The following is a 12,501-nucleotide window of genomic DNA, read 5'->3' as shown; positions in this document are numbered from 1 at the left end:
ATTGCGGCTAAGTACGCCGTACGGGCCTATTGATTTTGACGTGGACGTAAACTACGTAAATCCCGATTCACGAACGACGTAAAAAAAAAATCGAATTTCGACGCGGGAACGGCGGCCATACTTGACATTACCATTCCACTAGGGCCTAGCTCTAACTTTACGCGGCCTGTCTCTCTTACGTAAACGGCGTAAAAGTACTGCGTCGGCCGGGCGTACGTTCGTGAATCGGCGTATCTCCTCATTTACATATTCTACGCCGACCGCAATGGAAGCGCCACCTAGCGGCCATCCAAAATATTGCAATCTAAGATAGGACGGCGCAAGCCGTCGTATCTTAGATATGTTTAAGCGTATCTCTGTTTGAGCATACGCTTAAACATAAGTCGGCGTAGATTCTGAGTTAGGTCGGCTTATCTACTGATAAGCCGGCCTAACTCTTTGTGAATCTACCTATTAGAAGCATTTTTAGGTCATTTAAAAATCAAGGATGAAAATCAATAGACAGCGGCGGCGTTGGTGCGCGGTCTGCACTGGAATATTATGGCGTCATACTGGTTTCCAGCGCAATGAAAAAAAAAAAAGCTTCACCAATAAAAAGGGAAATGGACGTCATGTACAGGAAGACAAAGTGCTTCTGGCCTTTCTACCTGATGCTCATTATTTGATATATTTTTGTTTTTAGTCTTTTCTTATCCCATGTGCTTGTAGAGGGATCTGTCCTGAGGAATTTGCACTTGATTGGCTGTCATCTTATGATGAATGTGGTAGACGGCGAGGATGATGACAATGGCCAGTCCCAGGGTTATTCCTAAAATAATAGGCAAGGTTTCTTCCAGCTGTTTCCTCTGATCCGTCAGACATCTGTACTCTGGAATGAGAAGAAGGAAGGGTCAGGGGGAGAAGAAATGGAGCTCTGCAGCTACTCAAGAGGATTTCCGTATTATTATCCACTTTAACCCCTTCCATACCGGGGGGCACTTATACACCTTCCCGCCCAGACCAATTTTCAGCTTTCAGCGCTGTTGCACTTTGATTGACAATTGCGCGGTCGTGCTACGCTGTACCCAAACTAAATTTTTATCATTTTGTACCCACAAATAGAGCTTTCTTTTGATGGTATTTGATCACCTCTGGGATTTTTATTTTCTGCAAAAAAAATTAAAAAATGACCGAAAATTTTGAAAAAAAAAAAAGTTTTTTTTTGTTTCTGTTATAAAACATTGTAATGGGCACTGATGGGAACTGATGGTACTGCACTGACGGGCACTGATGGGCACCGATGAGGTGGCACTGATGTGGTGGCATTGATGGGCACTGATGATGGGCACTAATATGCGGCACTGATAGGCGGCACGGATGGGCACTGATAGGCGGCATGGATGGGCACGTATATGCGGCGCAGATGGGCACAGATAGGCAGCACGGATGGGCATGGATAGGCGGCACTGATGGGCACGGATAGGCAGCACGGATGGGCACTGACAGTCGGCATGGATGGGCACTGATAGGCGGCATAGATGGGCACTGATAGGTGGCACGGATGGACATAGATGGGCACTGATAGCCTCCCACTGGCTTCTAGAACTACTGGAAAGTTCTAGAACTTAGAGGGCAGAGGAGCAGAGATGAGGCCTGACTGATTATGAAGTCTATTCCAATCTCTGGGTGGGGAAGGCCCAGAAGGTGGGGAGACAGACCATAAACATTCTGGAGCCTGGCCATGTGGGAGCAGAGTCTAGGGGTCCGCTATGCTGGGGGGGGGCTCTGCCCCTGGGCAGAAGGAAGAAGCCAGAGAGAGAGAGAGAAAGACATAAAGAAGCAGCCATAGAAGCCTCACACCCTTTAGCCTCAGCTAGGCCTAGCTGAAGCCATCCTGGGAGCAATTGGGACCTGTCTAGCAGGAGGTGTGTTCAGCAGTCACATGTGCCACAGGGACTGAGTGAGTATCTTTACCCCAGAGCCTATAGAGGAGAAGCAGCCAGGTGACATACCCAGCTAGCCTTATAACAAGGGGACAGCTTAGAACTCTTAAAGCCAATACAACTACCCTACACCTCTTGTTTGGGGAACCCAAAGAGCAGCCAGGAGCATTGGCGATGGTGATAGAGCACCTCCATTCAGTGATTGAAAATCTTTCTTTACCAGTTGAGCTAATCTGTTTTTTTTCCTACAGGAGGACAGCCTTGTGATTTTGTTGGTAGCAAGAGATGACAGTTTGAAGTCCTAATTTAAAGCGGCGTTCCACCCAGAAGTGAAACTTCCGCTCATCTGATCCCCCCCTCCTCCGGTGCCACAATTGGCACTTTCCAGGGGAGGGGGAGAGGATACCTGTCTTTAAAAGGTATTATTTCCCACTTCCGGGAGTCCGGGCCGTGGCCCGTGACGTCACCGAGGGGCTTCCTCCTCCTCCCCCGGCCGCCGGGCCAATAGGAGAGAGGAGCGGGGCCTCGCGCATGTGCAGTAGGGTTCCCGGCGTGAAGCCGAAAGGCTACACTGTCGGGTTCCCTTACCCGCAATGACAGCGGCAGCACCCAACAGCTGATGGAAGCATCAGCTGCGGTGCCAACATCACTGGACTCCAGGACAGGTAAGTGTCCTATTATTAAAAGCCAGCAGCTGAGTATGTGTAACTGCTGGCTTTAAAAAAAAAATTTGACCGGCACACTGCTTTAAATGCCAGTTCTAGACATCCCATACCTTCCCATCCCTATCCAAGGTTATTCCCTAATAAACCAAAAACAAAGTACCCTGGACAAGTTTTCTGACTACTGAGTGAATGCCAGAAAATTCCTGCTTCCTGACTGCATGTGAGGGAGAACCAACAAATCTAGCGGCTCCTAAGGGGGTAGCACTAGAGTTGGGGGGTAGGGGATAAGCAGAAACTGTGCACATCAGCTGGAGGAGGGAGAAGGTTACAATGTGCACAACAGCTGCAGGCTGCATGAAGTCTTGTAGCAAACCGCATGTGGTCCACAGCCATAGTTTGAAGAACCCTGAGCTAAGGGAAAGTTGCAAAGTGAACAACTGGGACTAGGGGCATCAAAATGTTTTAGTTTTGATGAGATACTCCCTGTGGCAGACACAACTGGGACTAGGGGCATTTGGAGGGGACTAGGGGCAAGCACTGATTATGGCTCATAGAGGAGACCAGGGTTTTTGTCCGGTCAGAGCATGGTAAAGAGCTCAGCTCCACCTCTGATCCCATGGAGAGAGCAGATCATTCTCTAATAATGGACAACAACGTGAGGAACACTGAGAGTGAGGCTTGGATGAATTCTCTGAATAAGGACAATGAAGCTTCCCTTCTGGAGTGGATGGAAAGGGGTAATATTAATCGTGTACGGGTCAATGAAGTCTTCTAACAAGCCACATGTGGTCCAGTGGTCATAGTTTGGAGACCCCTGAGCTAAGGGAAAGTTGCAAAGTCAACAACTGGGACTAGGGGCATTTGGAGGGGACTAGGGGCAAGCACTGATTATGGCTCATAGAAGAGACCAGGGATTTTGTCCTGGTCAGAGCATGGTAAAGAGCTCAGTTCCGTCTCTGATCCCCTGGAGAGAGCAGATCATTCTCTAATAATGGTCAACAACGTGAGGAACGCTGAGAATGAGGTTTGGATTGATTCTCTGAATAAGGACAATAAAGCTTCCCTTCTGGAGTGGATGGAAAGGGGTAATATTAATCTTGTACAGGTCAATGAAATCTTATAGCAAGCCGTATGTGGTCCACTGCTATAGTTTGGAGACCCCTGAGCTAAGGGAAAGTTTCAAAGTCAACAACTGGGACTAGGGGCATCAAATGTTTTAGTTTTGATGAGATACTCCCTGTAGCAGACACAACTGGGACTAGGGGCATTTGGAGGGGACTAGGGGCAAGCACTGATTATGGCTCATAGAGGAGACCAGGGATTTTGTCCCGGTCAGAGCATGGTAAGGAGCTCAGTTCCGCCTCTGATTCCATGGAGAGAGCAGATCATTCTCTAATAATGGACAACAACGTGAGGAACACTGAGAGTGAGGCTTGGATGAATTCTCTGAATAAGGACAATGAAGCTTACTTTCTGGAGTTGATGAAAAGGGGTAATATAATGCTTGTACAGGTCAATTAAGTCTTGTAGCAAGCCGCATGTGGTCCATGGCCATAGTTTGGAGACCCCTGAGCTAAGGGAAAGTTGCAAAGTCAACAACTGGGACTAGGGGCATCGATTTTTATTAGTTTTGATGAGATACTACCTGTGGCAGACACAACTGGGACTAGGGGCATTTGGAGGGGACTAGGGGCAAGCACTGGTTATGGCTCATAGAAGAGACCAGGGATTTTGTCCCGGTCAGAGCATGGTAAAGAGCTCAGTTCCGCCTCTGATCCCATGGAGAGAGCAGATCATTCTCTAATAATGGTCAATAACGCGAGGAACGCTGAGAGTGAGTCTTGGATGAATTCTCTGAATAAGGACAATAAAGCTTCCCTTCTGGAGTGGATGGAAAGGGGTAATATTAATCGTATACAGGTCAATGAAATCTTGTAGCAAGCCGCATGTGGTCCAGTGGTCATAGTTTGGAGACCCCTGAGCTAAGGGAAAGTTGCAAAGTCAACAACTGGGACTAGGGGCATCAATATGTTTTAGTTTTGATGAGATACTCCCTGTGGCAGACACAACTGGGACTAGGGGCATTTGGAGGGGACTAGGGGCAAGCACTGATTATGGCTCCTGGAGGAGACCAGGAATTTTGTCCTGGTCAGAGCATGGTAAAGAGTTCAGTTCCGCCTCTGATCCCATGGAGAGAGCAAATCATTCTCTAATAATGGTCATTAACGTGAGGAACGCTGAGAATGAGGTTTGGATTGATTCTCTGAATAAGGACAATAAAGCTTCCCTTCTGGAGTGGATGGAAAGGGGTAATATTAATCTTGTACAGGTCAATGAAGTCTTGTAGCAAGCCGCATGTAGTCCACTGCCATAGTTTGGAGACCCCTGAGCTAAGGGAAAGTTGCAAAGTGAACAACTGGGACTAGGGGCAAGCACTGATTATGGCTCATAGAGGAGACCATTTTGTCCCGGTCAGAGCATGATAAAGAGCTCAGTTCCACCTCTGATTCCATGGAGAGAGCAGATCATTCTCTAATAATGGACAACAATGCGAGGAACGCTGAGATTGAGGTTTGGATGAATTCTATGGATAAGGACAATAAAGATTTCCTTCTGGAGTGGATGGAAATGGGTAATATTAATCTTGTACAGGTCAATGAAGTCTTGTAGCAAGCCGCATTTGGTCCACTGCCTTAGTTTGGAGACCCCTGAGCTAAGGGAAAGTTGCAAAGTCAACAACTGGGACTAGGGTATCAACAATTTCAGTTTTGATGAGATACTCCCTGTGTCAGACACAACCCGGACTAAAAGCATTTGGAGGGGAGTAGGGGCAAGGCTTGAATAAATTCTCTGAATAAGGACAATAAAGCTTCCCTTCTGGAGTGGATGGAAAGGGGTAATACTAATCTTGTACAGGTCAATGGTCCCCCACTGGTGCTTTGGGAACCTCCCCCTGCCAAGTGCCAAGTGCCCCCATAGCAAGCCACTTGCTATGGGGGGCACTCATGCATGCTGAGTCCATTACGACACAGAGAAAGTGGCTCAGCCCCCTGCCCCATGCTCCCTCCTCACTGGCTGTAGTTGACAGCAGAAGGAGCCAATTAGTGGTATCTCAAGGTATCTTTAAGCCCATTCCACCTGTTGTGGAGCAATCACCATACCTTCACTGAAGACAAAGTCACTCTTAATGTCAAATGGCTGTATGTGGACCTCAGACAGGAACAAGACCACCGTCTTCTTCTGGTCACTGGAGATCAGGCTGATCCTCTCTGGAGCCTCACATTCATAGGACATCCCACCTGGTGTAGCCATGAGGGACAGGTGATGATGACTAGTAGCTATGTGCTTTCCAGCTGAAACATTGACACAGCAGAATAGCATGTAAGTTAAAAAGAAATATTGATATGTTAAGCAGAACAAAGTGCCTTAAGCTTTAAAATGAAAAAAAAAAATAAAAAAAAAAAAAAAAAAAAAATTGAACGATATTGATTTATGGAGGAAGATGAGATACCTATAACATGCATGGAAAATATTACAAAAGGGTATTTGCTGTTACCTTTAAATATTATTTTGTTTCACGCATTTATATGGATTATATAAAAAAATGCATATGGTGTAAATTCATATAACAAAATGCTTTATTTAGCAGTGGCACGGGTCCCAGAGAGGGCCCCAGATGGGAAAGCCAGGGGCAGAGCGACAAGGACTGCATTGTGCACAGCAGTGTTGGGTGAACATCTGTTGGTGACACGTCAGCAGCCAACCGCACCAAATGACTCAGCTACTGACTGCGGCTATAAGGCTCCTCGCCCGTAAACATCCATTTATTTCTGCTGGTGATAATACTGTAATTGTGGGGTTTTACCAATTACAATGTCCTCTTTCCTTAGTAGAGGCCTAGGAGTAAGGACTTGAGGCTGCATGCATACTGCATAGCATACAATAACCAGGACCACTGCGGCATTGTTCTGGGGGGGGGGGAGGGGATTGGGGGCAAAGTCATTGTGTAGGATAACAATCTACGAGGGCCACACATACATGCTGTAGTCTTGAACATACTCACGTCTTGCTCCAGTTTTGAAATTTGTACGTTCTGAGGGATCATACAAAAATTGAACTTTGCTCAGTTTCCAGCTCCGTCCAGTGGACTTTGTGATGTCCTGACCGTCCTACGAATAAAAAGGATATTTCTAAGCAAGCACTTGCTCCATTGATTTAAATGCAAACATTGACTGAGCTATTGATTTTACCGAAAGCATTAAATGAACTATCGATTGAAATGCAAGCATTGATTCTAATAAAAGCATTGGCTGAACCTTTGATTCTAATAAAAGTATTGGTTGGATCATTGATCCTAATGAAAGCAATGGTTGGATCATTGATTCTAATGAAAGCATTGGTTGGATCATTGATTCTAATAAAAGCATTGGTTGGATCATTGATTCTAATGAAAGCATTGGTTGGGCCATTGGTTGCAATGGAAGCATCAGCTCAACTATTGATTTAAATGAAAGCATTGTTTGAACTACTGATTAAAATGCAAACATTGGCCGAACAATTGGTTGGACCATTGGCTTTGGTTTGACCATTGGCTTTGGTTGGACCATTGGCTTTGGTTGGACCATGCAAGCATTGGCTAAAGTATTAATTTAAATGAAAGCATTGATTGAACTATTGATTAAAATTAAAGCGTTGGTTGAACCATTGAGAAAAATGCAAGCATTAGCTGAACCTTGATTTCAATGAAAGCATTGGTTGAACCATTGATAAGAATGCAAGCATTGGCGGAACCTTTGATTCTAATGAAAGCATTGGTTGGGCCATTGGTTGAAATGCAAGCATCAGCTCAACTATTGATTTTAATAAAAGCATTGGTTGGAACATTGGCCCAAACACAAGCATCGGTTGAACTATTCATTTAGGTGAAAGCATTGATTGAGCTATTGATTAAAATGCAAACATTGGCCGAACTATTGATTTTAATAAAGGTATTGGTTGGACCATTGGCTCAAACACAAGCATTGGTTGAACTATTAATTTAAGTGAAAGCATTGATTGAGCTATTGATTAAAATGCAAAAATTGGCCGAACTATTGATTTTAATTAAAGGTATTGGTTGGACCATTGGCTCAAACACAAGCATTGGTTGAACTATTCATTTAGGTGAAAGCATTGATTGAGCTATTGATTAAAATGCAAACATTGGCCGAACTATTGATTTTAATAAAGGTATTGGTTGGACCATTGGCTCAAACACAAGCATCGGTTGAACTATTAATTTTAGTGAAAGCATTGATTGAGCTATTGATTAAAATGCAAAAATTGGCCGAACTATTGATTTTAATTAAAGGTATTGGTTGGACCATTGGCTCAAACACAAGCATTGGTTGAACTATTAATTTAAGTGAAAGCATTGATTGAAATGCAAGCATTGGATGAACTATTGATTTTCATGAAAGCATTGGTTGAACCATTGATAAGAATCTAAGCATTGGCTGAACCTTTGATTCTAATGAAAAGATTGGTTGGACCGATGGTTGAAATGCAAGCATCAGCTCAACTATTGATTTTAATGACCATTGATTAAAATGCAAACATTGGCCGAACTATTGATTTTAATAAAGGTATTGGTTGGACCATTGGCTCAAACACAAGCATTGGTTGAACTATTGATTTAAGTGAAAGCATTGATTGAGCTATTGATTAAAATGCAAGCATTGGTTGAACTATTGATTTTAATGAAAAAATTGGTTGGACCATTGTTTTAAATGCAAGCATGGTCTGCACTAGAAATTTAAATGCAAGCATTTGTTGACCTGTTGACCTATTAATACCACCCTGCATTCTGGGAATGCGACATATGGGAGTCGTTTATTATAGATCATTGTTTAAAACTAGGAATGAAATGGCTCTGTATGTAAGCAGAGCTCATCATAGTAGCAAAAGATTTCACTTTGATGGTAATGCCTTGTCTTAGGCAGTTGTCATAATGAATCATGCATTGCAGTATGTCTATGTCATTAGTAGTTCGCAGCATTCGATTATAGAACGTTGAGCAGCTGTAGTGTTAGTTACCTTGACAAAGAACAACTTCAGCGTGTAGGCTTTGTCTAACCATGATAAATGCAGTTCAGACTCATTATTCCAGCATTTCCCTCTAATCTCAGTATCTCTGGGCAGCTGGATGTAAGCTTCCACCAGATCCCACTGTAACAGATAAGAAACCATGCTGCTGAAGAACATCATTTACATAGTCATTGCATAGACTAATATGAGATGATTCATTAATTGAAGTCATGTTACTACATTTGATTCTGCATTAGCAACAATCTAGCATACTGAATAAAATAAAAAGCGATGCAGTAACTCTTAGCAACCAATCAGCCAACAGCTTTCAGCATTCTGACTGCAATAAACTGGGGAAGGTGGGAATTCCAATTGGTTGGTTTGTCGTTCTCTGCGCATTGTCCTACTGAATAGGGCTGAATGCTTTGAAGAGAAATCACATTCTCAAGAATTTAGAATTAAGAAACACTTTTTGGTAATTATCATAAATGTGGGCTGAATTGTAAACATTAAAATGATTAAAAACATTTTTAAATAATACTTACATCCACCTCATTGCTGGAAGGCACTTCATAGGGAACAGCTAACTTAGCTGAGAATTCAGCCATAAGACAAGTGGTCCCATTTTCTCTTATGACAAAAATGTTTTTCTCAGGATTAGTGGATAGACCTGAAAGATTCTCCACTTCTTGCTCTGCCAAATTCGGACCAATAGCGCCTGTCGAATAAAGAAAGTCGATCATTGACCGTTTACATTGTCCATACTGTGCCACCAACCAAACAAACTGTCCTAAACCTATATCTGGATGCCCCTCTACCCTGGTACATGGTTCTGTTTGCCTTTTTTACATAATAAACCATATAGATGTACTCCTTCACCTAAAGAATAATAATAATAATAATGATAATTGTTTTACTTACATACAAGAAGAACCAGTACTTGCAGTCCTAGGGAAGATGCGCTCCTTATGAGATCCATGCTTGCTCAGACTTTGCAATGACCTAAAAAAGACTGAAAAGCCAAAAAGAAGTCTCAAGACTTGTCTCCTACAGATCACTTATCCAGTCCTGGGCACAGTTGTGATGATCAATGTGATTCAGCACTGAGTCAGATCCACATAGTGGAAGAGGGTGGAAGAGAGGCTAATGGGGGTAGCTATCCAAGGTGCTGATATGCCTTATGTGGCTGGGATGTACAGAGTGCCTATGGAGCTCTGCTGTCCAATGTGCTGAAATTCCTTACCTTGCTGGGTAGGATGGGGTGTCTGCAACTCTGAGGTCCAAGATACTGAAATACCTTGTGAGGATGGCTTGTGTTGAGTGTCTATTGAACTCTGATGTCCAAGATACTGAAATACCTTGTGAGGATGGCTTGTATTGAGTGTCTATTGAACTCTGATGTCCAAGATACTGAAATACCTTGTGAGGATGGCTTGTATTGAGTGCCTATTGAACTCTGATGTCAAAGATACTGAAATACCTTGTGAGGATGGCTTGTATTGAGTGCCTATTGAACTCAGATACTGAAACACCTCATGTTAATGGGTTGTATGAAGATCCAAGGTGCTGAAATGCCTTATGTGGGTCTCCTGCAACCTTCAGCTGTCCAAAGTGCTACAATGCCTTGTGGGGTCCAAGGTGCCTTGTGAGAATCAATTGCATTTAGTGTCGGAACACTCTGCTAGTCCAAGGTTCTGAAATGCCTTATGTGGGTCTCCTGCAACCTTCAGCTGTCCAAAGTGCCTTGTGGGGTCCGTTGCACTCTACTGTCCAAGGTGCCTTGTGAGAATCAATTGTCGGAACACTCTGCTAGTCCAAGGTTCTGAAATGCCTTATATGGCACTGTTGTACAGGATGCCTATGAAGCTTTGCATATCCAAGGTGCTGAAATGCCTCATGTGGCTCAGTTGCATGAAGTGCAGTAACTCTTAGTTGTCCAGGGTGTCCGAATTCCCTCTGTGATTCTGTTGCACTTATTGTCGGAAAACTCCTCTGTCCAAGGGGCTGCAATCAATGTCTTATGTGGGTCGCTTGCATGAAGTGCCTATGAAGCTCAGCTGTCCAAGGTGCTGAAATGCCTTCTCTTTGTTGGCTGTAGCTATTGCCGGAATACTGCGCTGTCCAAGGTGCTGACAATGCTTGTGTCGGGGGGTTGTATGGAGTTCCTATGAAGCTTTGCTGTCCAAGGTGCTGAAATGCCTTCTCTTTCCTGGCTGTCCGAGGTTCTGAAATGCCTTATGTGGCTCTGCTGTGTGGAGTGCCTGTGAAGCTCTGCTGTCCGGGGTGCTGCATCACATTACTGCTCCACTGTGCTGTAGTATAGGAAGGTACTCTGCTATTGTCGGAAGGAACTCTGATAGCCAGGATGCTGTACTGCAGGAGGGAATTCTGCTATCCTCTGTGCTGTGTAGTATAGGAAGGAAATCTTCTATCCACTGTGCTGTAGTGCAGATAAGAGCTCTGCTATCCACTGTGCTGTAGTGTAGATAAGAGCTCTGCTATCCACTGTGCTGTAATATAAGAATGAATTATGCTATCCACTGTGCTGTAATATAAGAATGAATTCTGCTATCCACTGTGCTGTAATATAAGATGGAATTTTGCTATGTGCTGTAAAAGCCAGGATGGTATTCTGCTATCCTCTGTGCTGTAGTATATAAAAAAAAGAAATCTTCTATCCACTGTGCTGTAGAATAAGAAGGAATTCTGCTATCCACTGTGCTGTAGTATAGGAATTAACCCTTCTATCTACTATGCTGTAGTGTAGATAAGAGCTCTGCTATCCACTGTTCTGTAGTATAGGAAGGACCTCTGTTATCCACTGTGCTGTAGTATAGGAAGGAACTATTCTATCCACTGTGCTGTAGTATAAAAAGGAAATCTTCTATCCACTGTGCTGTAGTATAGGAAGGACCTCTGCTATCCATTGTGCTGTAGTATAGGAAGGAACTATTCTATCCACTGTGCTGTAGTATAGGAAAGAACTATTCTATCCACTGTGCTGTAGTATAGGAAGGACCTCTGCTATCCACTGTGCTGTAGTATAGGAAGGAATTCTGCTATCCACTGTGCTGTAGTATAGGAAGGACCTCTGCTATCCACTGTGCTGTAGTATAGGAAGGAACTATTCTATCCACTGTGTTGTAGTATAGGAAGTTACCCTGTTATCCACTCTTATATCCACTGTGCTGTAGTATAAGAAGGAATTCTGCTATCCACTGTGCTGTAGTATAGGAAGGACCTCTGCTATCCACTGTGCTGTAGTATAGAAAGGACCTCTGCTATCCACTGTGCTGTAGTATAGACAGGAATTCTGCTACCCACTGTGCTGTAGTATAGGAAGGAATTCTGTTATCCACTGTGCTGTAGTATAAGAAGGACCTCTGCTATTCACTGTGCTGTAGTATAGGAAGGACCTCTGCTATCCACTGTGCTGTAGTATAAGAAGGAATTCTGCTATCCACTATGCTGTAGTATAAGAAGGAATTCTGCTATCCACTATGCTGTAGTATAGGAAGGAACTATTCTATCCACTGTGCTGTAGTATATTAAGGACCTCTGCTATCCCCTGTGCTGTAGTATAAGAAGGACCTCTGCTATTCACTGTGCTGTAGTATAATGAAGGACCTCTGCTATCCACTGTGCTGTAGTATAAGAAGGAATTCTGCTATCCACTGTGCTGTAGTATAAGAAGGAATTCTGCTATCCACTATGCTGTAGTATAGGAAGGAACTATTCTATCCACTGTGCTGTAGTATAGGAAGGACCTCTGCTATCCCCTGTGCTGTAGTATAGGAAGGACCTCTGTTATCCACTGTGCTGTAGTATAGGAAGGACCTCTGCTTTCC

The 12,501-nt window shown here is 43.8% G+C and overlaps 1 protein-coding gene across 3 annotated transcripts; it reads right to left on the bottom strand.

Annotated features, from left to right (window-relative positions):
• Positions 1–387: 387 nt before the first annotated feature.
• On the bottom strand, positions 388–11,124 carry LAMP5 (lysosomal associated membrane protein family member 5). Of its 3 annotated transcripts, none has more exons than XM_040351707.1 (7): positions 9,897–11,124; positions 9,575–9,665; positions 9,199–9,371; positions 8,663–8,794; positions 6,651–6,756; positions 5,749–5,940; positions 388–868 (listed from the first exon to the last, which is right to left on the bottom strand). In XM_040351707.1, the coding sequence occupies exons 2-7, from the start codon at positions 9,630–9,632 to the stop codon at positions 690–692; spliced, it is 840 nt and encodes a 279-aa protein (XP_040207641.1). In that variant the 5' UTR covers positions 9,633–9,665; positions 9,897–11,124; the 3' UTR covers positions 388–689. The 3 variants fall into 3 exon arrangements, with proteins under 3 accessions (XP_040207641.1, XP_040207642.1, XP_040207640.1); XM_040351708.1 differs by having other exon boundaries at positions 9,575–10,072; positions 10,134–11,124; XM_040351706.1 differs by having other exon boundaries at positions 9,575–11,124.
• Positions 11,125–12,501: the final 1,377 nt, after the last annotated feature.

This window comes from Rana temporaria, chromosome 4, assembly GCF_905171775.1.
Source record: "Rana temporaria chromosome 4, aRanTem1.1, whole genome shotgun sequence".
Lineage (NCBI taxonomy): Eukaryota > Metazoa > Chordata > Amphibia > Anura > Ranidae > Rana > Rana temporaria.
Note: the sequence above shows the minus strand (reverse complement) of the source record. Positions and strands in the feature narration are given on the sequence as shown.